The sequence below is a fragment of the Chelonia mydas genome, chromosome 11 (assembly GCF_015237465.2).
Source record: "Chelonia mydas isolate rCheMyd1 chromosome 11, rCheMyd1.pri.v2, whole genome shotgun sequence".
Lineage (NCBI taxonomy): Eukaryota > Metazoa > Chordata > Testudines > Cheloniidae > Chelonia > Chelonia mydas.
In genome coordinates, this window is record NC_051251.2 from 36,848,979 (window position 1) to 36,876,103 (window position 27,125).

The 27,125-nt window shown below is 40.7% G+C and overlaps 1 protein-coding gene and 1 long non-coding RNA gene across 2 annotated transcripts in view; one reads left to right on the forward strand and one right to left on the reverse strand.

Moving 5' to 3' along the window:
• XIRP2 (xin actin binding repeat containing 2) overlaps window positions 1-27,125 on the forward strand; it is a 154,364-nt gene that overhangs the window by 62,961 nt on the left and 64,278 nt on the right. The window contains exon 2 of the mRNA XM_007056607.4: window positions 23,426-23,579. Coding sequence (XP_007056669.3) covers window positions 23,426-23,579 — 154 coding nt within the window. The remainder of the gene's footprint in view (window positions 1-23,425; window positions 23,580-27,125) is intronic.
• LOC119567365 lies at window positions 23,911-26,141 on the reverse strand. Its single transcript, XR_005227341.2, has 3 exons — window positions 26,056-26,141; window positions 25,769-25,813; window positions 23,911-24,462 (listed from the first exon to the last, which is right to left on the reverse strand). It is a non-coding gene; the product is annotated as an uncharacterized LOC119567365 (long non-coding RNA).

The following is a 27,125-nucleotide window of genomic DNA, read 5'->3' on the forward strand; positions in this document are numbered from 1 at the left end:
AGGTGTTCATAGCCCACCTCATTTTAAGAGGTCTTCTACATGCTTTTAACAATCTGTGCCACCTTATATTTAGCTTGGATACTCTGGTTTCCTTCTCCAGACCCAAAGAAGAGCTCTGTGTAAGGTCAAAAACTTGTCCCTTCAACCAACAGAAGTTTGTTCAATAAAAGATATTACCTCACCCACCTTGTCTTTTTCACTGCCAAATGAGTCATTTGCTGTAAGAATCCTGCTGACCCATAGCAAAATTCCACACACTGGGTCTTGGGGCTGAGAGACACATGGTGGAATATACTTTACTGCTGCTCTAAAAAGGGAAAGTGTGCACTCTGACTAGTGCTGCTCCCCTCTTCAATCTGGCCCCAATTCAGGAAAGCACTTACGCATGTGTTTAACTTTAAAGATATGCTTAAGTCCCATTGAAGTCAGTCAAATTAAGTATGTACTTAAGAGAATGATTTTTTGAAAATCAACCAAGTCACTGTCCTTTTGAAATTCCCACCCTAACTGCTTTGGAGCCTGATCCAAAACCCACTCTAGTCAAAGGGAGATTTTCCTTCAATGGTCTTTAGATCACTCCCTAGACTTTAGCATGTGCTTTGCTGGACTATCAGCTGGGGGGACAATAGGCTCCCTGTCTGTTGGGCAGCATGCCCTTTCCACTTTTCCTCTCAAGTGCTATAGAGCAGCGGTAGGCAACCATTGGCTGGGAATGGCGATCCGTGGCCACTGGGAGCTGCGGGCGGCCGTGCAAATGTAAACAAACTGGCGGCCCACCAGCGGATTACCCTGGTGGGCTGCAAGTTGCCCACCACTGCTATAGAGGGATCCTCCCCTGATGTTTGAACAATGGGGAAACAACTCCTCATGCCCCTTCCCCCGAGCACTAGTGCACACATGGCAACAGCAGGCTGTTCTTAGAGGATGTTATTAGAAGACACCAAGAGCCAGAGATATGCTGCATAGGTTGATACACAGAAAAAGAATAGAAAAAAGAAGGGAGAATATAGGAGATTGGAATGTGCACACCCGATGTCAGAATAGAGCCTCCTATACAATGTTATATAATATAATATTTATATAAATCTGGCTCCCGCATTCTCTGCCACTGTGCTTGGTTAACTTTATGCCAAAACATATTTTAAGAGATTATAAAAACTTTATAATACAATAAAAAAGCAAGAATGCAAATGCCTTCAAAAAACTCCAAAATTATGGAAATAGACAGTGGACAACATTGGAAAAATAACAGGAGGGAGAGGCCAATACATTTTAAGGGCTTAAAAGGGTCTTAAGTGGTTCAGAGGGCCTCTGCATTGAAAAGAATTTCAGCCAGAGTGCACAGAGAAATACATATGCTGTTAGAAATGTCCATGAATTTATAGTTTAAAAAAGAAAAAGAAAACCAACAAAATACAAGCTAGCAACTTTTTTTCAACCCATTACCAGCAATTAATAATAACACCGTTATTTGTAAACAGCATAGACAGTAAAATAACAGTCCTTAAATTTCCATGGCAAAGGTGAAAGAGTGGACTGTAAAATTACATCCTTAAAATGTGCGTTGTAAAAGAAGGAAACAAACAAATAAAGTGTAAAATTACAGATGGCATGGGAAAATATTATACAATAGAGTCTTTTTACAATTACAATGCAAAGAAAGCATTTGTGGTAGGAGTTTTAAAAAAAATTATAGTGCTCAAACAGAGAGAGGTTGGTGAGGTAATACATTGGACCAACTTCTGTTGATAAGAGAGATATGCTTTTGAGCATATACAGTGCTCTTCTTCAGGTCTGAGCATACTGGGAATAATGCCCAGATCTGAAGAATAGCTCTCTGTAAACTCAAAAGCTTGTCTGTCTCACCAACAGAAGCTGGTCCAATACAAGATATCACCTCACCCACCAACAGAAATGGTCCAATGGAAGATATTACCTCTCCTATCTTGTCTCTCTAATAGCCTGGGACCAACATGGCTACAACAACACTTGCATAGTGCTAGAACAGGGCAGTATATTTGCAATAGTGCTGTTTAAACCTTTGTAGTGAAAATGTTTATTAATTCATTAACATTAAAATATAAAAAGAAAAGATGACAAAATGTGTTTGGCTGAAATGTCAGGCATATTATCTATAAATAAAAGAAACAAGAAAATAAGAAAATAGTCACTGATACTCCTGGTGATTGTCATCATATTTCAAAGCCTTTATTCTGCCATTCAATTCTTTTCACACTGCCTTAGGCTGTGATTTTGGAAAGAGTGTCTCTGACATCATTCTGTGCTACCAGACACACTGGTTTCTACCATTTCTACTCCTTCTGGAACTGATCCCAGATGTTCAAATACACCTTTTTTTTGTTATAGTGCTGCACTGGGTACACCGGTGCAGCTGTGCTGCTCTAGTGCTTAGTGAAGACACTAGCTGTGCTGATGGGAGAGCTGCTCCTTCCTTTGACATAGCACTGTCTATACCAAGGGTTAGGTTGGTATAATTACATTGCTCAGGGGTGTGCATTTTCCACACCCTTGAGTGACACAGTTACACCGACATAAGTTTGTAGTATAGACCAGAGCTGAGAGTATAGCTGTTCCTACTTTGGACTTTTGTTGAAAGTTTCTGGTGTTACATACTGGCAGAGCTTTAGGCATGATTTATTTGGACTTTTAATAGTGACTTAGTATGAATTTTGTTAGAATTCTATATTGTTTGATTTATATTTGATTTAAAACAATGGAGTAGTATTTACTTCGACAGATTCTTCCATTTTGGGATGCCATTTACATTTTATCTTAACTGGGCATTATAGTTGATGAGGTGGTTCCAAAAAAAAAAAAAAAGACCAACTTTCCCATTCCTAGGCCCTGTTTTTCAATTATGTTATCTCACTCGAGTTAGCTTCACGTGATTGAAAAACCTCGTTAAGACACATGCTAACACCTCTGAAGCTGGGTGAGTTAGGCCTTTTCTACACTGCGAAGTTTTGTCAACAAAAGGCAGTGGATGCGTACACACTGTGTTGCAACTTTTGGCGGCAAAAATGCCCTGTTTTGGCGACAAAATAAAACCACCTCGATGAGAGACATAAGGCTTTTTGCGCGAAATGTTTGTCAACAAAGTCCAGTGTAGACACCACGCTTGATTTTATTGCTTTAATTGGCCTCCAAGACATGTCCCACAATGCCCATCCTGACCCCTCTGGTCAGCAGTTTGAACTCCACTGCCCTGCAGCCAGGTAAACAACCATCCGCCCCTCCCCCTGAGAAGCCCTGGAAATTTTGAAATTCCATTTTCTGTTTGCTCGGCATGGAGAGGTCTCATCGCATCTTCCCAGGTGACCATGGTAGGTTATCACACTCTCCCGCTTGGACCACTGCGGAGCTGTTGGAGCTGCTCAGTATATGGGGGAGAAGAGGCTGTGCAGTCCCAGCTGCTCTTCAGCTGTAGGAATTTTGATACCTATGGGCATATTTCTCAAGGCTTGTGAGAAGAGGGCTGTGATGGGGACACGCTGCAGTGCAGAGCGAAGATAAAGAAGCTGAGGCTGGCATACAATAAGGCAAGGGAGGCAAACTGTCACTCCGGTGCTACACCTAAGACCTGCCTGTTCTATAAGGAGCTGGATGCTACCTAGGAAAACTACATGTAATGTAACTTTGCAGCACCAATCACAGAAATATACATTACTGGTTCTCATTTTCAAAGTGTTACCTTAAAGTCTCCCTGATCTGAATTGCCCCCTCTAAGCCCCTCTGATAGCCCTGGTATTGGCTGCTCAAAATCAGCAGCCAAGTGGTCTGCCTCAACACTCCACCCCCCGAGCAAACCTTTCACCCTTAGCTTCACAGAGATTATGCAACGTACAACACGCGTCTATGACTATGGGACTATTCTCCTCATTGAGGTCTAACCTGCATTAAAGGCATCACCAGAGCACCTTTAATCTGCCAAAGGCACATTCCACTGTCATTCGGCACCTACTCAGCCTGTTGTTGAACTGCCCCTTACTGCTGTCCAGGTTTCCCATGTAAGGTTTTATAAGCCACGGCTGTAAGGGTACACTGGGTTTCCCAGGATCACTATGGGCATTTTAACAGCCCCCACTGTAATCTTCTGGTCTGGAAAGAAAGTCCCCTCTTGTAGCTTTCTATACAGGCCAATGTACCTGAAGATGCATGGGTCATGCACCTTCCCAGACCACCCCGCATCGATGTCAGTGAAACATCCATGGTGATCCACAAGCACCTGCAACACCATGGAGAAGTACCCCTTCCTATTGATGTACTCCATTGCAATGTGGTCTGGTGCCAAAATTGGAATATGTGTGCCATCTATTACCCCTCCACAGTTAGGGAAACCCATTTCTGCAAAGCAGTCCACTACTTCACCCACATTTCCCAGAGTCACAGTCCTTCGTAGCAGGATGTGATTAATTACGCTGCACACTTGCATTAATGCAGCCCCAATGATCGACTTCCCAACTCCAAATTGATTCCCGACCGACTGGTAGCAGTCTGGAGTCGTCAGCTTCCACCCAGCAATTGCTACATGCTTCTCTACCGATAGGGCAGCTCTCATTCTGGCGTCCTTGTGCCACAGTGCTGGGGCGAGCTCTGCACACAGTTCCAGGAAGGTGGCTTTCTGCATCCAAAAGTTCTGTAGCCACTGCTCGTCATCTCACACCTGCATGACAATACAATCCCACCATTCAGTGCTTGTTTCCTGAGCCCAAAAGTGATGGTCCCACCCTCCGCAGCTGTTCTGTGAATGCCAAAAGCAATCTAAAGTTGCTCCTATCCATATCACACAGCATGTCAGGCAACTGGGAGTCTTCTTCAATTAGGAACTTTTCAATTAACTGCACTGCCATCCACAATGTCTTCATGACCGTTATCAGAGCATAGGAGAGCAGTGCAGGATTCATCCCTTCTCACAAAGATGCCGGGTTGTACAGCAAACAAGGAACACTGAAAAATGCCGTGAAAGAAACCTGGAAGCCAATGGAATCCTGGGACAGAAAGTAATGCATCATGGAACATTGAGCCCTGTCCCAAGATGCGCCGTGATCGGCTCTGCCTTCCCGCAAGACCTAGCGGCAGAAGGTGTCGAGCTGTGCGATAGGTAACCATAGTGCACTGCTCACACTATCGATGCAAGTGCCCCAAGTGTGGACACGCTCTGCTGACAGAGAGAGTGAGTGTGAACATGCAATACTGATTTTTATTATAGCGCTTTTTGAATGTCAACATAACTTTTGTCGACAAAAGTCTGTAGTGTAGACAAGGCCTTAGTCGTATTGTAGCCTGGGTTCTCTCCAATATGATTGAACAACGCATTCTTTTTGCCCATCAAAACTTATCCCTAGAGATGATCCCTCCAGGTCATGGTTAAGGCTCATTTCCATGTAGTGTGAAGGAGTTTGCACTGATGCTGACTGTGCTACATGTTTTCAGCATAAAAAGAGGAATGCACTGTCCAAAGTTGTTGATCCAGCCACAGCACAAAACTCATTATCCAACAGCATTTAACTGCTGTGCTATTGGAGATTAGCATGTTGTAATCAACTGGCTACAGAGATTATGCATTATGCTGAATGGAATCTAAATTGTCCAACTATGTCATAGGCCCGATACTGCTAACAAAGGAGATTCTCCTTTAGCTCAGGTAGTTGGGGGTCTTTGCTTTTGAAGCAGCAGGACCTGGGGACCATCCTTAATGTCACAGTGAAATTCCATTTGGCAATGGGGTATGGTAAATAAATGGGAGTTTTGCCAATTAAAGGCAGGTACCCGCCTGAGTTGCACTGAAATCAATAGGTGTAGTGTGCATTTGAAGGCAGAATTTGGCCCCAATGTGTCTTCACAATGAACAGCCCCATTTTGACTCAGCAATTGCTTTCATTTTTCTCAAAGTGACTCTAGACTAATTCGGATGGTATTTTTCAGGGGCCCCAGACTGCTGCTGTCCGCATCCATCAACTTCTCACAACCTTTAAATTACCAAATAGGCAATCATTAATTGCTGAAAAGGGTAGACGTCTCTGGGAACCAGGTCTGGGGACAAGCTCCAAGAAGCCACTGTGTTTTAAAAAAGCCTCCTGAGCAATTTTGGCTCAGTGAAATGGTGCATTGCAGAGAATCAACTGAGAATGCTGGGGTTTGCCTCAAAGTGTTTTTCCTTACTAGCTTCACAGAGTTTATGCAGCAGGTGTTATTAGCACTCCTCTGTAATAGACCATTTAGGGGGCTTGCAGTCAGTCTTAATAATGCCCTCAGCATTCCAGCAGATGGTTGACATGATTCTGTGCACTCACGGCTTTATAGACTGTGCTGGGATGAGTTTCCATCATATTTTAATTAACAAATGTGAAACACATCAGAAGCCAGCTTTTATCATGTTGACACTTCCAGGCAAGGTTTTTTCAAACAGGCCAGTATTAATGTCTTTCTGTTGGGTTTTTTTGTTTTGTTTTTACACATTTCACTAAGGTTGGTGATATTTTCAGGTTGTCCAACTCCAGAGTTAACTTCAAATCACTCTTATACATTCTTCAATTCAGCATTCTGTTGCTTTGAATTAAAATGTGAAGTGCCAGAGCCAGTCTGAACAGTGGTGGTTGTAGAAAGCCCTCCTTACTCAAAAATGAAATGACTACAGAATGCTAAACCTAAGGGTATGACATAAACCCAACTCTTAACCTGATGTGCCCCAAATATATAGAGACCCATCAATCCTTATCTAAATATCCAGAAGGATGACAGAAGGACAACAAGAGACAGTGTCATAACTGAAGCAAGGTTAAGAATGTACTGAAAATATCTTGTAAATAAAGAGTGAGGCAGTGAAATGTTATGACCAGGAAAACTTTCACGCTATGTTATGGTCCTATTTCTACCCCCAGGGATATTTGAAAACCTTTATATAGTTCAATGTATACACTTAATTAGTATAGGTAGAGAAAGGGATTTCTCATCTAGATTTCTTAAAATGGACTTAACGTGTGTGATATTAGTGAATTTAGGAGGTAACAATCCAGAAAAGTACTTTAAGCATGTGCATAACTTTAAGTATGTTCACGTCACATTCACTTCAGTAATACTCCTTGTGTGCTTAAAATTACACACACAGTTAAGAGCTTGCTGGATCAAGGCCTTGCATATTTGTTTGTTTAAGCAACCAATCAGATTTTCAAGCATTCAGCCATACTGTCTCCTTCTTGTTTTTCCAACTCCTTCCCTCCTCCTTTGTCCATCTATTATTCCCCCTTTTTGATTAGTCTTTTTTTCCTCTCTCATTGAATATACGCTCACACATACTCTTATTGACGCATTAAGCCACACCTCACCGTGGGAGTAGAAGCAATCCAATCTCCAGAGTGGGAACTCCAGAAGCTATTAAGTTTCATGCAAGCACAATAACTCCTGCAGGGCAGAGAGAGAGTGTTGCAAACTTTGTGAACATTTGATGTTTTTCTTTTAGCACCAGCTGCTGGAATCCATTTAGTACCTGAGAATCTCACCTTTCTTTTTTTAAAAAAAAGTTTCTAGCTTTGTGGCTATGGAGAAAAGCCTGAAAATGTGAACCCTAACAATTCCAATACCAGAAAGCAAATAAAAAGGACACCACATTTATTATTTTAAAATCCCATGATTTGCAAGTCAATGTCATGATTTTGGGGGGGCAGACTCCTGATTTTTGAATGCTTGGGGTGGGCAGCACTGGGGACAGCCAATTATGTATCCCAATGGATCACTTTTGGGAAGGGTGCAGCATGGTGGGGTGTGCCATGGTCTTCCCACCACATGATCCTAGTATTACCAAAGTATTAGGCAGGAACAATTATTAACACTCAGGGAGTACAAGCATTATAGTTGTTCATTGTCCCTGCACAAGGGTGTAAAGGGAGTGAGGTTCTTTATTGTTGTTACAGCGAAGAAGCTACAGAGCGACTAGTTCCTGGATCTTGTAGCTGTAAATAAAGGGTACCATGACACCGTTGTGTGCTTTGAGCATTATATAAACTACAGTAGGTTTTCTTAATTGCTGTATTTAGAATGAAATCCCCACATTTTTCATTTCCCAAGTTTTACAGAAACCCTTTTGTGAGCCTGTAACCACTCCAGTGCTACAATGCAACTCAAAATAATGGTCTTCCTATACAGAGCATTGGCCTGAATCACCGTGTAATAGAACAAAATGCATAGGGAAACAGGAAGACAGATACAAGGGTGTGGTGTTTCAACCAGAATAGTCTCTAGATGTGTAGAAAAATACGACTTTTTGGCTTGTACTTTCTGAAGTACTATAAAAACAGGATAAGGCATATCTGACTAGGAATTTTTTTTAAATTTACAAATGTATTTGTGTTGGAAAGGCTTCTAGTGCTTCTATTTATTAGTATCACTGCTGATGGTCATCTCCAGAGATGTCTTTTTGGTTTAAGCTCTAAATCCTGCGTGCAGTAGGGTAGGTCTGTAGACTTTTTCGGAAGTATCTTCAACTGTATCTTCAAAGGCAATTAAAACAATTAAATGTTTTGTACATTAAGAACTGTTGCTTATAGTCTCATCAATATGGTGACACCAGGTCTTCCCTTCTCTCCTGATCTAAGATAATTCAGTGCATGCAGGAAAGACAATAGTAATTTGGTAAATAGTTCTCTTCTATTTAAAGCTCCTTGTATTCTGGTTTACTGACCTTTAGATTAGCACAAAACTAGATAATCAACAAAAAATCCACTATATAAAGGAAAGCATAGTCACTGAGTAGGCTAATAAAATGGGAATCTTTTATTCTGAATATGATGACTATATATCTTTGAAATTTGGCATTCATATGCTTTATTCTTTAAAGCATCCAGAGGATACTGAATAGTATGTTAGCAGTAACCTTGGAAGGATTAGATTATTAATTGGTAAATGCTTGTAAACATTTATTTCACTATACACACACTAACCGACGAAAAGTATTTCCATCAATAATAATCCAAAATTTACAGATAGGCAAAGTAAGAAAAATGCTGCTTGAGAACTTATTAGAGTCCTACTATAATGTATATGAAAGGGTTTGTAATGCTGGTGTTAGTGGAGCTGGAGCAGGAGCTCCATTTAGGTACTTTTAACTTTTTGCTCTCAATATCTACTGTCATTAAATAATTATTGGAGAGGGTCCGACATAATTTCCCACAACTCTGAAAATCTAAATCAGTAAAAATTGAAAAAAAAATGCTTAAAAATAAACATTGATATTATCCATCAAAATTATTAAAAAAATAAAAATCAAATTCTGCCAAGTCTAGTTATCAGAAAGTAACTGTGCCAATCGTGTATGTGATATCATGGCTGCTCTATATATCTGCACTTAGGTTTTCTGTCATAGCTAGCGAGCTAGCTCTCAACAAATCGTGGTCCAAAAAGTAGAACAGAGTCAGCTTATTTGAACAGTCATTGTTCTACTTAAGCAGCTGTCCCCATTAAAAGATAACATTTTGCACAGACACATATACAGAATCACAATGAGCTTAACGTGAAATAAAGCAGTGTACTAAATAACAAAGAATAAAAAATGATACTCCCTGCATTTTATCTTTATTTTTTCCACTTTTAATTTTTACTTGGGAACTTTTGTAAGAATTACATACCTATTTAGCACTTAATTAAGCACCACTTGGCACTAGCCCAGTGCTCTCTCATTAAGGGGAATTTATGCTAATTCTATCCTAATTAAGCAGCTGTCTTTACTAGTCACTGTCATTAGGCTAATGAGTTATCTGGGGAGACATCCCAATAAAGCAGTCCTCCTGGTTAAGGTTGTCCCGATTAAAAGGAGTTTATGGCAACTGTAATATATTTCAGTAACTTTCCGCACAACAGTAAATATTCTCTGAGGGTCAAATCCAGGTTCCAGTGCCTCAGCTACCTTCTGGAGAAATGTGCAATGGGGCAGGGGGAGGAATCCGCCCCAGCTAAGAAGCAGCACTGCAGCTGTTCCACAGAATTAACTTGAGACATTGGACTTAAGTAGCCTAGAGAGTGCCCTTATGTGGCCTCTCTGTGGAAGGTAGAGGGAATAAGAAGAGCTGGGCATTGTCAGATAACTGGCATACTGCTACATAAGAGGCTTCTATAAAACAGGGCTCCATGCTGTGCTGAGCATGCACTTCCTCTGCCTCAAATCCAGTCCTCACTGTACACTGGAATCATACCAAATTCACTGCACAGTGTCCCTCCATTGAGGAAGAGGTGGGCACTTGATTTGTGTAGTAGGGGCCTTACAGAAAATATGGCTGTGGATAATTAATTGTGCAATGTAATGAAAAAAATATAAAATCAACTATGAAGATGAGGAGAAGTCAGTTTTAACATCTGATGGAGAAATAATACTGCACCACAGTTTAAATATATTTTACAAACAGTTCCATTAATAATCCCCCCAAATGTCTGTGCAACAATAGAGAAAACATATCTGCAGTTATTCGGAAACATTCCCTGCTCCCCACACACACACACAATTTATTCCAGAGCTTAACCATCACAACAGGGAGTTTTTCCTAATGGCCAACCTAAACCGCCCTTGCTGCAATTTAGCCCATTGTTTCTTGTCCTATCCCCACAGGTTAAGAAGAACAATTTTTCTCCCTCCTCCTTGTAACAACCTTTTATGTACTTGAAAACGCTTATCATGTCCCCTCTCAGTCTTCTCTTGTCCAGAATAAACAAACCCATTTTTTTTTCAATCTTCCCTCATAGGTCATGTTTTCTAGACCTTTAATCATTTTTGTTGCTCTTCTCTGGACTTTCTCCAGTGTGTCCACATCTTTCCTGAAGTGTGGCGCCCAGAACTGGACACAATACTCCAGCTGAGGCCCAATCAGCACGGAGTAGAGCGAAAGAATTACTTCTCATGTCTTGCTTACAACACTCCTGCTAACACATCCCAGAATGATGTTAGCTTTTTTTGCAACAGTGTTACACTGCTGACTCATATTTAGCTTGTGATCCACTATGATCCCCAGATCCCTTTCCAGAATACTGCCTTCCTATGCAGTCATTTCCCATTTTGTATGTGTGTAACTGATTGTTCCTTCTTAAGTGGAATACTTTGCATTTGTCCTTATTTAATTTCATCCTGTTTACTTCAGACCATTTCTCCAGTTTGTCCAGATTATTTTGAATTATAATCCTATCCTCAAAAGCACTTGCAACCCCTCCCAGTTTGGTATCATATGCAAACTTTATAAGTGTACTCTCACTATGCGTAGAATAGGACTGCTCACACATTAAGGTAATGCTAAGTAAAGATAGCAAAAAGATGTCCTATATTTGAGCAAGAGAAAAGCAAAAATAATATAATGAATGCAATACATTTGAAAGTTCAACTACTGCATCTTAAACCAATTTAACCATCTAATATTTCATCTGATTTTAAAAGGATTTAGTCTTAATTGGGAGAGAAGCAGTTACGATAGTTTCAAATTGCAAATTTGCAAAAAAACAAAAAAAGCCCACCCAACCAGCGGGGTGGGTTTTTTGAGTGTGTGTTATCAGTAAATGGGCTTGTGATAACTTGCAATAAAGACTTCAGGGTTTGGTCATCTAAGGTTAATGCTGTTCACATTTTACTTGTGTACTGTAGTGCTACAGATTTATGAAGTACTGTAGTACTGGAGTCCTTTCTCCAAAGAGCTTAGTAAAATACAGAACAAAGACAGATTGGGAGATTTTCTTTATATCTGGAATGCTTAAACATGCCCTTTGTTTTCCATTTGGATAACACACAATAAGTAAAACTAGGTTACATGCCATGTAATTAGAAAAATAGTATCTTGATATAATATACAATTCCTTTTCCATTCTTTATTTTCTCTGTGAAAGTTTATTTCTTGTTTGATTTCTTTGTTATTGATTATGTTAAGTTCCTGTTGGAAGCTAGCAGAAAACGTTGGTCAAAATTGAAAGTAAATGATCAGATTCCTGTAGTACCGTACTTAACTTCCTACAAGAATTGAAAATGTTTACTGTATTGTTTACATTTCATAAGCCTATCACACAAAAAACCATTGGGCACAAAACAAATTAGCATATGCACCTAAAATTAAGGCCATAAAAAGAAAAAAGTCAACAGGGGCTTTGAGGTCACACACCACAAAATATAATGGGCCCCAATCCAGCATTGCTAGTGTCAAGGCTGATTCCCCACTGTGGCACTTCGAGTGTAGAAGATGGGGGCCTGCAAGGACTCTAAAAATTAATACTTGCCACTCCAGGTTTGTATTAAACTCCCAAGGTTACAGCTTTTCTCTGACCTTGGATGAGTAGATGCTGCCACCACCCAAGTGCAGAACCCCTTTGAGTAGGGTGTCCAGATGTCCTGATTTTATAGGGACAGTCCTGATATTTGGGGCTTTGTCTTATATAGGCACCTGTTCCCCCTACCCCCCCCTCCACCTCCGTCCTGATTTTTCACACTTTCTGTCTGGTCACCCTACCTTTGAGGGACCAGGAAGGCTTACTTGGGAATTCCTTTCTGTGGGGTACCCTTACGCCCTTTCTCACACACACACCCCGGGGAAGAGCTAAGAAAGAAAGAAAAAAAGAAATCAACTGTTGCCACCAGCTAAATAAAAAAAATCATGTCCCCTCTCTGGGAACTCAGGCTATTGCTAGATTTAAATAGAGCAAATACAAGGATTAAGCACCAAGAATAGCTTTCTTGAGGTCCAGTTTGAAGGTTACAAGCAAAACAAAAACACCTGGGGTTAGCACAAAGGAATCCATAAGCCATAAAGGAATAAAAGGGATAAACATAATCGCATCTTCCTAAACATTTCCTGATCTACTATCTGGGGTTTTAAATGAATAGTTTCTAGGTATGATACTGATGATTTTTTTCATATCTGGCCCAAGCTTCTTACAGCATAGCTGCTCTGTCCACCTCTCCCCGGGAGAACAACAACAGACAGACAAAAGGGGAGTCATTTTTCAATTTTAAAAAAGTTCTAGTCTTCCCACTGGCTCTTTTGGCCAGGTGCCCACTCACTTCCTTTTACCTGTACTTAGCAGTGAGACTTTTTAACCCTTTACAGGCAGAGCAATTAGAACAGCAACTAAGAGCAATTTTATAGCTAACTGGCTGGCTGGCTGGCTGTCCATAAAAGGGAGCTACTCCCCCCCCTTCATTTATCACAGCAGGGAAGCTTAATTTCTTTGTCGGATCAGGGTCTTGGTGACCACCATAAAAAAATCTGTGAAGTACAATGACTATTTTAGAAATTACCTTTATGCAGAAGTTCATTGTTGTTGTTGATTTAGATTAGAATCTTAATGTTGTTTCTGTGTCTTTTATTTTAATATACATTATTCTTATTTTTTAAATCATTTACTGCTATTGGGTTTCATGAGCAAAATAAGACAATATATAGAAACTTAGCTGTATTTTTATTTAATATAATCGAATCTCAGCATTTCACTACTTTCCTTGCCTTAGAGTGTTTTGTCTAATAATTTGCAATTCGGTTGCACAAGAACACAGGACATTTAAATCATAGGAAGGCTTCTATATATAATAATATGGTGCTAATTAGTACCACAGTTCCTGTGGAATTTTCTCTTCAAGATGTCAGCCAACTTTATCATAAGAGCTAAATAAAGTTACAAGACAGTTCTGATAAGTCAGTATGTGTGTGTATATATATATATATATACACACTTCTGTTTGTTTGATGTAATTCAAAATGCTGTTTAATAAGGCTGACCAGGCAATGATCGGTTGTAGAAGTCTCCTTCAGGTAATGGTAGCATCTTTATTATTTGGAACTTTTAAAATTAGACTGGAGAAAAAAACTAAAAAATGTACTCCGAGAAGCTGTCCTACTTTGGCAACTGGATTCACTAAATGACCTAGACTGTATTTCACTTTTGGTATCATAAAGAGCCTTCATGCATTTTGACTGAAAGTTGGCCTTCAGAAATACCCCTTGCTCTGATGCCTGATAGATGGCCTGAGGGGGCAGAATTAAGGGTGGGTTTTAGGCTGATAAAGAGGTAGTTTGACTTTTACCCCTCCACAGAGCTGCCATGTTACTCCTTTGGATTATTCCTAGTGAGCAACTACAGCACTTATTTTCCTTGGCTTTTGTCAACTGAAGTACTAATCTAGGGTCGCGATGCTCCCCTTGATCCACACAACAAGCTATCATTGTTTCTGTGTTTTGCCAGGAAGATTGGTTCCTCGGGGATTCTGTTTTTATCTTCAGATTGTACTGAAATTTTCATTCCTAGTCAAATACTTTATACCTTCTGAGGGGAAACAATGAATCCAGCCCATTTGTAGCCCCTCTGCTCCTTAACTGTCTCATCATCTTGGATTCTATGTCAAGGTGCCATTGCTGAGGCTAAGAATTAGATGACATGTAGGACCCCAAGATTTTAAAACCTTTTCCACTGCTTTCATCAGGAATGCCCCAATATATGTCCATCAGCCCACTGCCCTGATATATGCAATTCCTTCTTTAAAATATGTGTACAAGAGATAGTCAGAATGTGTTCCAAGCAAGGGTGTATTTGATCTCTCCAAAGAAGTGGTGACTAGCCCAAAATAAACAGATTAGCGGGTAGCAATCTGCAAACTGTCCTGCTTCCCATGGCAGGGTGATCGTATTTACAAAATGAAAAGCTGGGACACTGTGGTTCAGAGAAGGTGGGGGCTGAGGCACAGAAGTGTTTTGATAGAAGTAAATGAAACTGGTAAGGAAGTGGGAAGAAAGAAGGGGTCCCTCTCCCCTTCTCCTCCTCCTACCCATTTCATAATGGGAAAGCGGAATACTTGACATCACAGGGCCAGGTAGGAGAAATCATCATGTATCCCTCAGTGATCCATTTGTTGTTTTCTCCTAGTTCCAACCTGTTCCCCTGTAATCTAGCTCGTACCCTACCATCTGCCTCGACCATGTCTCCACCACTCATACACGCTCTCAATTTACCCACACCTTCCATTATGAGTTAATTCCATTCCTTGGTGCACTCAACCTAGCTTCCACTTAGGAACAAATACAACTTATCTCTCAGGTTAAAAGCTAGGGTTGCCAATTTTGGTTGGATGTATTCCTGGAGATTTCATCACATGACATAATCTTTAATTAAAGATTAATCTTTAATTCCTGGAGACTCCAGGCCAATCCAAGAGGTTTGGAAACCCTATTAACAGACCATTCTCTTTACCACCCAAGAACTCAGAGCCATCCCCCTCAGCTCTGAATCCTCTCCCACCTCATACTCCAGGATCAGATTATTCCTCTTCCATACTTAACACACACAGTCCTCCAGGCTGTGAACTTTGCCCCTCCTACCTGATATGCACCACTGTCATAAATATAAAGGGAAGGGTAAACCCCTTTAAAATCCCTCCTGGCCAGAGGAAAATTCCTCTCACCTGTAAAGGGTTAAGAAGCTAAAGGTAACCTCACTGGCACCTGACCAAAATGACCAATGAGGAGACAAGATACTTTCAAAAGCTGGGAGGAGGGAGAGAAACAAAGGGTCTCTGTCTGTCTATATGCTGCTTTTGCTGGGGATAGACCAGGAATGGAGGCTTAGAACTTTTAGTAAGTAATCTAGCTAGGTATGTGTTAGATTATAATTTCTTTAAATGGCTGAGAAAAGAGTTGTGCTGAATAGAATAACTATTTCTGTCTGTGTATCTTTTTTGTAACTTAAGGTTTTGCCTAGAGGGATTCTCTATGTTTTGAATCTAATTACCCTGTAAGGTATCTACCATCCTGATTTTACAGAGGGGATTTCTTTACTTCTCTTTACTCCTATTTCTATTAAAAGTCTTCTTGTAAGAAAACTGAATGCTTTTTCATTGTTCTCAGATCCAAGGGTTGGGGGCTGTGGTCACCTATGCAAATTGATGAGGCTTTTTATCCAACATTTCCCAGGAAAGGGGGGGGTGCAAGTGTTGGGAGGATTGTTCATTGTTCTTAAGATCCAAGCGTCTGGGTCTGTAGTCACCTAGGCAAATTGGTGAGGCTTTGTACCAAACCTTGTCCAGGAAGTGGGGTGCAAGGTTTTGGGAAGTATTTTGGGGGGAAAGACATTTCCAAACAGCTCTTCCCCAGTAACCAGTATTTGTTTGGTGGTGGTAGCGGCCAATCCAAGGACAAAGGGTGGAATATTTTGTACCTTGGGGAAGTTTTTGACCTAAGCTGGTAAAGATAAGCTTAGGAGGTTTTCATGCAGGTCCCCACATCTGTACCCTAGCGTTCAGAGTGGGGGAGGAACCTTGACAACCACTAAGTGGAGAACTTAGTTCAGAAAGCTTCCTGTTTATTGCTGTCTATGGAAAAGCAGGAGCAGAGGCAGTAGATGCATGTGATCTGAAACAGCTCCACAAAATCCTGTATGCCTTGCCATCCCTGTGCCTCTCATCCTTGTACTTCAGGGAGCATGTGCTGATTGCTCTATGCCTCACTAGCGCTAATCCCACTGAAGCTTTTGTCCCCTGTTTGCTGCTTACAGTCCATGTGCTGCAGGGCCAGGAGTCCCTCAATGACAGGTGGTACCCCGACTCTGCAGGTCACCATCTACGCTATGCAGTTGTGACATTTCTGATGGGGCTTCGTTTCATTGGCCCCTGCTCCAAACTTTACTGTGTGCCAACTAAGCTGTGCCTTTGGCCCCACTACTTCCTAGTTTTCTTTTCTTACAATAAAGCAAAAAACAGACTAAGTTCAGGATAATGCAAAACAGAATGAATTATAACAAATGTATGTACCACTTGCAGATGACACACAAAGAAAATATACAGTTTTTTCTTTTTTAAAGTATACACTTTTAAACACAACTCCCTCCCAAACATGTTGAGTATCTCATTCTCAGAATATAGAACTGTTTTAGTTAATTAACATGAACTTAAGATACCTCTTGAACCAAACAGTGACCACCGTGGCTCCATGCAGAGCTCCTCAGAGGAGCATCTTTCTCCATGTGCACCTCAGTCTTGATTGACTGCCATCTCGTTAACTTGCTGCAACTCAATCACTTTATGAGATGAGCTTCCTGTAACATATTATACACACAGAACTCTTGGTCCCAGAAACTTGGAACTTCATCATTCACTTAAAACCACAGATTCTTATTTGATATTAAAAGCCTGATGTCCAAAAGTGCACGAGGCCAAATTTTCAAGAGCTCCACACCCACAAACATCAGGGGGCAGAGGTTCAAAATTACTCAACACCCAGAAGCTCCCATTGTGATCTAAATTCACTCTAAACTGCACGGCCACGCAGCAGTCTATTAAGTACCTCGCAGGTGCTCAGGCTGCAGCGGGGAGAAATTCCTCTCCCTGCCGGCCCCGGCCCTGCCGCAGCTGAGGTAGAGACACCCCTCCACCCGCTCCAATTAAGCCCGGCCCATCCCTGCCACAACTGGGGGAGACGCGCTCCTCCCCTAGCCCCAACCCAGCTCTGACCCAGACTTACCGCGCTCAGGGGAGCGGTGTCTGTCCTGGGGCCCCAGCCCTGGAGCTGCCGCACTGGGGAGCGGCACCTCTCCCCCCCAAGTCCAGGTGCTGCTGTGGGGAGAGAGAGCTCCGAGGAGTCCTCTCTCCCTACTGTAGCCGCGGGACAGCCTGCACCCCAAACCCCTCATCCCTGGCCCCACCCCAGAGCCTGCACCCCCAGCCGGAGTCCTCACCCACCATGCACCACAACCCGCTGCCCCAGCCCTGAGCACCTCATCCCGGGCCCCACCCCAGAGCCCACATCCCCAGGCAGAGCCCTCATCCCTCTGCACCCCGACCCTCTGCCCCAGCCCTGAGCCCCCTCTCCCAGTTCAAACCCCTTGGCTCCACCCTGCCACATGAATTTTGTTATGTGCACCAATATGAAGGTGATGTGTCACGCATCACTTCTGTATTGGTGCACATAACAAAATTCATTCCACACATGGGTGGGAAAAATTAGAGGGAACACTGAGTGTGACACTAATGGCCAGATTGTTAAAAGTGCTGAGAACCCTTTCTGATGAGGTCTTCTGAAAGTCTGGTTACTTGTTTTGGCACCTAAGTGGCAGCTCAGCTATTTTGAAAATCTGGCCCCAGTTGTGGGTCCTTAACTCTTATGAAAATCTGACCCTAGCTCACAGAGCAATATTGATGAGCATTTTAAGGAAGTAATATCAACCATGTGTGATGGGCTCCCCAGGGTGCAGCCTGGAACTGTGGGACCACTGTGCTCCTTTATCTCTCCAGCCTGGGCTGTCTCTAACAATGCCTTGCTAGTGACCAGCAGCAATCCCCTCCAGGTGCTGTTACCACTCAGCACAACAGCATGTGGAGCCCCACGCCCAGCTATATTGCATGAATGCTTCCAGAGCCATTCATGAATCAAACAGAGAAAGGCACCAGAGCCAAAACCCACCAGCTCCCAGCACTGTACCTTGGGAGCATACCATCTTGCATTGCTCAAGATGAGTAGTGCAAATGTATTAATTGGTTCACCACTTCATCAGTGGAAAGTGGATATACACCAGCCTTTGCAAAATCTGAGCAGATTTCCCACACACTTCACACAAACTCACTGGTAAAGATAAACAGTAAAACACATTTATTGACTACAAAAGATAGATTTTAAGTGTAAGTGATAGACAAAATGTCAGATTTAGTTACCAAAATAAAATAAAATAAAATAAAATAAATAATTCAAATGAATTCAAACTGGAACTGGTACAGAGAAGGGCTACTAGGATGATCCAAGGAATGGAAAACTTGTCTTATGAAAGGAGACTCAAGGAGCTTGGCTTGTTTAGCCTAACTAAAAGAAGGTTGAGGGGAGATATGATTGCTCTCTATAAATATATCAGAGGGATAAATACCGGAGAGCGAGAGGAATTATTTAAGCTCAGTACCAATGTGGACACAAGAACAAATGGATATAAACTGGCCACCAGGAAGTTTAGACTTGAAATTAGATGAAAGTTTCTAACCATCAGAGGAGTAAAGTTTTGGAATAGACTTCCAAGGGAAGCAGTGGGGGCAAAAGATCTATCTGGCTTTAAGATTAAACTCAATAAGTTTATGGAGGAGATGGTATGATGGGATAACATGATTTTGGTAATTAAATATTCATGGTAAATAGGCCCAATGGCCTGTGATGGGATATTAGATGGGGTGGGATCTGAGTTACCCAGGAAAGAATTTTCTGTAGTATCTGGTTGGTGAATCTTGCCCATATGCTCAGGGTTTAGCTGATCGCCATATTTGGGGTCAGGAAGAAATTTTCCTCCAGGGCAGATTGGAAGAGGCCCTGGAGGTTTTTCGCCTTCCTCTGTAGCATGGGGCACGGGTCACTTGCTGGAGGATTCTCTGCTCCTTGAAGTCTTTAAACCACGATTTGAGGACTTCAATAGCTCAGACATAGGTGAGAGGTTTTTTGCAGGAGTGGTGGGTGAAATTCTGTGGCCTGCGTTGTGCAGGAGGTCAGACTAGATGATCATAATTGTCCCTTCTGACGTAAATATCTATGAATCTAAAAAAAAAATATATATATATATATATATAAGCACGCAATCTAAACTCTCAACCCTATTAGACTGGGCAACATCTAGATTAAGCAATTTTTCTCACCCCACTGGATATTGCAGTTCATAGTACACAGATTTCACCCTTGAAATCTGGGCCAAGGTCCTCATTTGCAGTCTTCAGAGTGTCCTTGTTTTTTGCAGCGTAGGTGGGTGAAGGAGGAAGGCCAAGCGTGGGCCCCCTATGTTTGGTTTTATACTCTCAGTCCATGTGCTTGGAAAACACAAGTCCAGGCACGTCTGGGTGGGCATGAGTCTCCAGGCAAGGTTGAGCGATTTGCCTGGTTGAGCAATTCCACCTCATACAGGTGAGTCATTGAATTGTAGCTCCCTTGTTGATGGGTTGTTTAACACCACACCCGGATGCTGGTTACTTTTCCTTACTGTTGCCTCTGTGGAGCTAATATCTGGCTGATTCCCCAACTTACAGCATGTTTTAGTGACAACCATACAATACAACTCTCATAACTTCATATGCATTAATATTAAACATATATGGAGAGAGAGATGACATTCAGCAGTTCATAACCTTTGCCCTGATACCTTACAAGGCATGCTTTATATGTAAGATCACGATTATATAAAAATGAGGAATATGGGGGTTACAGGACACTCCCCCAAGGTATAGAATGTCACACCACAATACTATTAAAGCAAGAGAGAGACCTAGATCTATATATGCTTCTCATTTGGGTGCCCTGAAATCTTGCTCAGTCACCACTCATTCTGATATGCTTAAAAAATGTGTCATTTATGTTTTTTTTTTTTAAAAGTAGACCCCCTTGATTCCCTGCCTGTTTATATGATGCTATCTTTCCCCTCTATTCAGCTAGTTTTTACACTGTATAATTTAGCTCCATACCAGATACTTTGTTTTGGAATAACAATGCCAGTATGGGAGTGGTCATTGCCTGAACTCTGCCTCCAGGCCATGGGTCACTTAAAAAAATCATACTTTTTTAATTTTATTTTTTATATTTTAGCACTGTGAGTTTTTCAAGGGTTTTAAATCTTCCTGGTACCTAAAGATGATATTGAACTAAACTATCACTTTTATGTACTCCCATCTGATTCAGATTAAAGACTTTTAAAAGCCCATCACTGATGTACCTGAAATACATCTGAAATCAAATTATATCTATGTGTGTGTATATATATCACACATACACACACGCCTGTTTTTAAATGTTAATTTGTCTTTTTCTTTGTGGCCTTGTCAGCTGGTTTTTGTTCTAAAACATGTCCTATTTAGCCATTTTAGATAAGCTCATATGATTCTGAGAGCTCACCGTTGCCTTATTTGCATAAAAATAAAGACAAAAATTGTCTGGAGTACAAAAACAATGTAACAATGAAATACTTCAGGGCCCTGTTGAAGAAAATGAAAAAGTTTTTAGCAAATTACAGGATCTTATTCTGTGCTTTAAAGATGTATAGTATTTTCTTTCCAAATAAGGAAAATTAACTGTGCAAATGTACAACATACAGTAGCAGTAAGTACCTTCATCTCATCAGGGATTACATTGCAAGTTTTCAGATCAATCAAGTCCAGTACAGTATTCTTCTAGGTTCAAAGGTGAATCAAATGAAAATAGAGTGTAAGGGCCTGATTCTCATTTACACTAAAGCCACAATACCTGACTTTGGCAATGTAAAGGGCCCTTATGGTATGTGTAAATGTAATTTATGCCCATCTTAAGGCTCCTTTGCATTGCTGAAGAGTTGTGAAGCAGTCTTGGCATACTTGAGAATCAGGCCCTAAAAGAACAAGGGACAGCAAGGCATATTGATAGACCAACCTGACTTGATAAAACCACTAGGACTTCCAAAGCTACCAACAGGAGTTTGCTAAGGACCTAAATACCACCAGTGGATGGATTCTTCACGAACTTGGCTTTTTGCTTAGAAAATAATGGTATGGATAAGCTCAACATTCTGATGTGAACTTGGTTAGTAGAGTTCCTGCTCCATTGCTACTCACCCACCTGTCAGATTAGTTAGCATCTCTTATAGATGCAAAAAGGCATATGATTGTTGTGAAGTGCTTCTCATCCCCCAGGGTGACCAGATAGCAAGCGTGAAGAATCAGGATGGGAGGAAATAGGCACCTATATAAGACAAAGCCCTGAATATTGGGACTGTCCCTATAAAATCGGGACATCTGGCCACCCTACTCCTCCCCTCCCCCAACATTTCCACTTTATTAGTCTTAATGGGTTGGTTCTAAGATAGGTCTCAGCCAGGCCTGCATTTTCAGAGGAGCAATTTTGTTTCTGTTGACAACTGTGTCCATAATTTTGTACCTAGAGTTCATTATGGATACAAAAATGGAGGCGCTGTCTGAAAATCAGGCACCACATCTTTTGAACAGCGCTCTGCAATATACAAGCTTTTATATGTGTGAGTGTTTCACCTTGTAATTTGTCACTGAGCGTTCTGTAAACACTCTTAGATAATAAAGTAATACTACAAAGAGTGGAAGGTACCAGCAACAAATTTTATTTCTTTAAATGTTGTGATTAAGTGTGTTCAAATATTTCACAACACTGAAAAAGTGTTGAGTAATTCTTGCTCTAATTTACATTCTCGCCACAAAATTTGCCGAATAGACGTTTATCAAAAGAGCTTTGTCTTTTAAGATCACAGATATGAGAAAATATAATATAGGAAGTTATATACTGTAATAAGAGTATTTGAAAAGCTATGAGCTGTTATATTCCATTTTCACATAGCTCTAGTTACAGTATATTTAAAAAGCAGTAAATGTAATAAGTGACTTGTTTGTCATGTCTCTGCTTTATAGTTGTTTGGAAAATGTACCCTCTTTATACTCTCAGTTTACAAAAAAAGAAAAGGAGTACTTGTGGCACCTTAGAGACTAACCAGTTTATTTGAGCATGAGCTTTCGTGAGCTACAGCTCACTTCATCGGATGCATAGCATAAGGTGCCACAAGTACTCCTTTTCTTTTTACGAATACAGACTAACACGGCTGTTACTCTGAAACCTCTCAGTTTACAGGGATCTGTCAGCCTATTCCCTTGAAATATAAAGTAAATTTTTACTGCTGGAGCCGTCTCAGCTCACTTACTTAAAGGCTTTGTCCAAAGCTTTAGATCCAATGTGCCCAAGATGGTGAACAGGTCTGTACTAAGTGGCACATCACGTGGGGGAACAAACAGCATGCCAAAGCATCCAATTCAGTGACACTGTAGTTTTGGTTTAGAAACTATTCCCTCATTTTGTTTCAAAGTACTGTAGACGTTTTTTGTGGTGATAACTGTAGTAACTGTAAAGGTGGAACCATGGTCCATTGTGATTAATAAAATGCATTTGAAATATCGTAACAGGGTTAACATTATATTAAAAATCAAATTGTTGACTAAGACACACACTGTGTATGTCTGCTCTGACCCATCTTTTAATGTTTATATATGTTATATACCAATTAATGAAATTCCGTTTGTCCACTTTTCTTTGAACAAATATACATCTTATGTGAGCAATTGGTGTCTTTTATTGTGACACTTATCACCGCAGTTTCTCTTTCTTGGGGAGGAGGGGCTGTGGGGGAACCATGAAAGAAAAACCAAATGAGAACGGCAAGCTATTGCCAGGCATTACCATTTGTTGAAATGTAAACTAAGCAGCAGCCATGCATTTGTAACTCTCTGCAAAGTTATAAGAGATTTACCCTGTAGCATATTGGAAAACATCACTCATGAAATGGAATCCCCTTGCCCCCCTCCCCACTCCGCGCCTCCTCACACCCTCCTCCCCCAGAAAACCACATCTGTTTCCTACTGATAGCTTTGAACACACATCCCCTTAATGTCTTCTAACAGGAAGTAGAAATTGAGAGAAGTTTGCATTCACCAACATTCAAAAATCAGCCTGGGAGCCATTCCATCATTTCTGTGAAAGATTCAGACGCGAAAGGTGGGAAAACATTTTTTGACAAGATGTCATCTGAAAATGGTCAGAACAACAGCTCTGAAGGTTAGCATAACGCTTTGATCTGATTCCTTGCTTTTGTACCTTGTACTGAACAAGTAAGGTAAAGAATATGTGTGTGTGTTTGTTTAAAAAGTAAAACAAAACTGATGATACAGTATATGGTTCTGTTTTTAAGAAAATGGCATAGGATGCACTAAAACATAAATTTAGTTGACATCCCTTTAATTTTTCACGTTGGGATTTTCTTTGTAAAGTAGCTATGTGTAATAGGTTATTGGCACTATTGCAAAAAAGACCTCAACACACATAACTATCTCTGTTTTCCCCCAAAGATAGTGCTGTTACAATAGGAAAAAAGTGCATTAATTTCATCATACAAAAAGTACAGACATTTTTAGAACAATGCACTTGATCATCAAAGTGACAAAGGAGAATCATAGTTGTATAATCAAAGCTGCACATAAGAAAAGAATTAGATGTGTTTATCAATTGTAAAAAAAAAAAAAAAAAAAAAAGGTTTCCATCTTTTCTTTTTCAGATGATTACCCTAAATGTGTTTAATGATTTTAGGATAAAATATGACAGAATTGTGTCACAGTTTTTAGGAATATGTTATATCATTTTGATTTATTAATTGTTTTGTAAATGTCATTAAAATGTTAATAGCTCATATGCCTGAGATTGCACTGTTACCATAATTTTCAATAATGACAGAGCCACAAAATACAGTACTTTGCTAAAAATACAGACACCATTAATCGTTTCTGAAGAGGCAATAACTGGATTGTACATTTTGGTAATTTGGAGTTAGCAATGTGTTTGTTAAAAATATAATTAATAATAATAATAATTAATAATAAAGCCCCATTGCACTTCTTTCTGTGTGTAAATTGCCCACACCTTCAGCTTGCTACTCAAGTTGACCCTATCAATAAAGAAATAAAAAAAAATTAGAAATGAAGAAAAACAATATATCCTATCTCCTCGCTTCCCGCAATGATACTTCTTTAACCACGGTTTAGTGTAATACGTATTCAGTACAGAAGAGACCAATTCCATATGACACCCAGGAACCAAATTAAGCTCTCTGTTCCACACATACACTAATAATGAGACAATTGGAGCGACTAGCAAATGGGATAAGAACCTTTGGATCAGGACTTAGATGATAAAGTATATTAATGCATCAGTTCTGGAGAGTTCATGGCAAATCCTGGTTCAGAACGCATCTGAAAATTACTTTGATGGTCTCAACCTCATTCCCAGATTTTCACGTGATATCAGGACAATACTACGCAGTTTGGCCCGATGTTTGCTAAAGAGAGAGGTCTAGTACTAGAACAGCAAAGTTGTGACTTGCAGGTTATGGTTATATTACACTGCTGCTATTAATCCCTTACTATTATGAGCATAAAATACATCTATATAATTTAAAATGGAGATGGGCGTGAGGTGTTAAATTTGGATTGAGATCAAGATTTGTATTCAAACTTTTCCCAAATTCAGGGTAGTTCATACTCAGATTTTGGTTCGGGTTCATGATAGAGATAAACCAGAGCTGGGAAGTTTGGATCTGGATTTGGATCTGAAATGTTTCAAAATTTGTTCCTGAGGAGGGTCCAGTCCAGGATCTTGGTTGGGAAAACCTACTCCTGGTAGGTGTTCTGCCACTAGAGGCCTGTGTTAGAGCTTACACAGGCAAAGGCTGATGTAAACTTGGTCTGAATCTTTTTTGAACAGTATGCGTTCCCTTTGATAATCAGCCAACTGGGGGCCATCTCCACTTACAGAGACCCTGAAGCATTTAAGCCAGTGTCACCCTGAGCAACTACCTACATTATAATGCATGTGGGTTGATGAAGAACAAAGCACCGTAAATGTCAGCATAAATAAAATTAGCTTCAACCTCTGTACTGAAGAAAGGAACATTAAGAACTGTTAAATAGGTGGAGATGGTGGCAACACCTTTTTATCTCTCAGCCTGTTCTTGTTAATCCATGCGAGAGGTCTGTGCACCCTGTAGCATGGCCATGTCCTTTTCCTCTGTTTTGTCAATTAATTAACGCCCTAACATCGTCGTTGCCGATCCCATCTTCCTAAATACAGGCTGCAGTGTGGTTCAGTGAATTAGGAGATTTGCCATTGACTTGGTGTGTGATCTTGGGCAAGTCCCTTAACCACTCTTCCTCCGTTTCCACTTCAGTAAAGTGGGAATAGGAATCCATACTCACCCTTGTAAAATACTGTGATCTTTGTGTGACAGAGATGGCAGTTTCCTGAAATAAACCATACTGAATTAAGTTTATGTATTTGAGGAGTTGTATTTGTACAAAGAATGCAAATGTTTATGTATTATTGTGGAATGGTATATAACTTCTTTAAGGAGAAGACATGGCTAATGTAAACCCTGGCAAGAGTTATGAGCTTTAAAGGACTCTTTGAGACAATGTGCCAGACAAAGAAAATTAAGTGGGATTCCTAGAAAATACTTGGGAGGAGGAGAATGCAAATTACCCACCTCTGGATCCATCCTCAGAGAGAGACCCATTGTCTGGCTGATTACCTATTTACCATCTCTTCAAAGACCCAAGCTGGATAAAGGAGTGACTCTCAGATTCAGGAGGGTACTTGTTCTGAGTCAAAGCGGTTCTGAACTGGTAACCACAGAAAAACCCTTAATTGGGGGTGTGAAGGACTGTTAACCGGCCAGAGCCCTTAGTGGAGTTGGGGTGTTGTCTGGTAAGCTTATTAGCATGTGTGTCGGTTCTTTTATTGTTTTAATATGTTTTCTCTGTAATGTTTTCACCTGAAGTATACATGCTTGCTGAGAAAGATCTGTGTGATAACTTAACTGTAGCAGTTACACTGTCTACCATCGCTGAGGAGAAAAAGTAGGCCTGCTCAAGCAGTCTGACTTTGCTGGGAAATTCACAGAGTAGACAGGGAGCTGTGCAGCCTGGAAAAACTCAGGTAAGGAGGGAGAGAGACATTTGTTTCTGTCCAAAAGAGACGATGGCTGGAGAGCTGGAAACATAAGAATGGATGCCCTTGCTGGATCATAAACAGGAAATACAGTTGCAGTTGCCCTGACCTGTGGCACTGTGGGTGAATAGTACTGTTTGAGTGCTTTGTATTATTGTTGTAGAACTCTAATACTGCAGTTGAATGTGATGTTTAAACAAACAACTGGAACCAGCCTACCAAAAGCATTGTCACTAGTACTGAAAATACAAAAGAACAGATGAACTGGAGTTCATGTGGCTGGTTCTATGTATCCCCCTCAATTAAATATCCAGTGGTGAGATCAATTTTGATCAATTTCCCTGAAGAGAAGAGCTATATTTAAGCAAATCATGATGAAACAAAGATCTTGAATAAAGAACAAAAGGAACAAAATCTGATACTTCTGTGAACTTGAGCCTATGTGCACTTCAACTAACCGTTATAGTCACTGAGTCAGAGCAGATTCCAAAGCTGCATTTGGAGGCTGTCTGGAATCTCTAGCTGATGGAAGATTACTATTCTGAGAAATACGCTATTAAAGGGCTACTCATTAAATGTTTTCCCCAAGGCAGCTCATAAATCTGC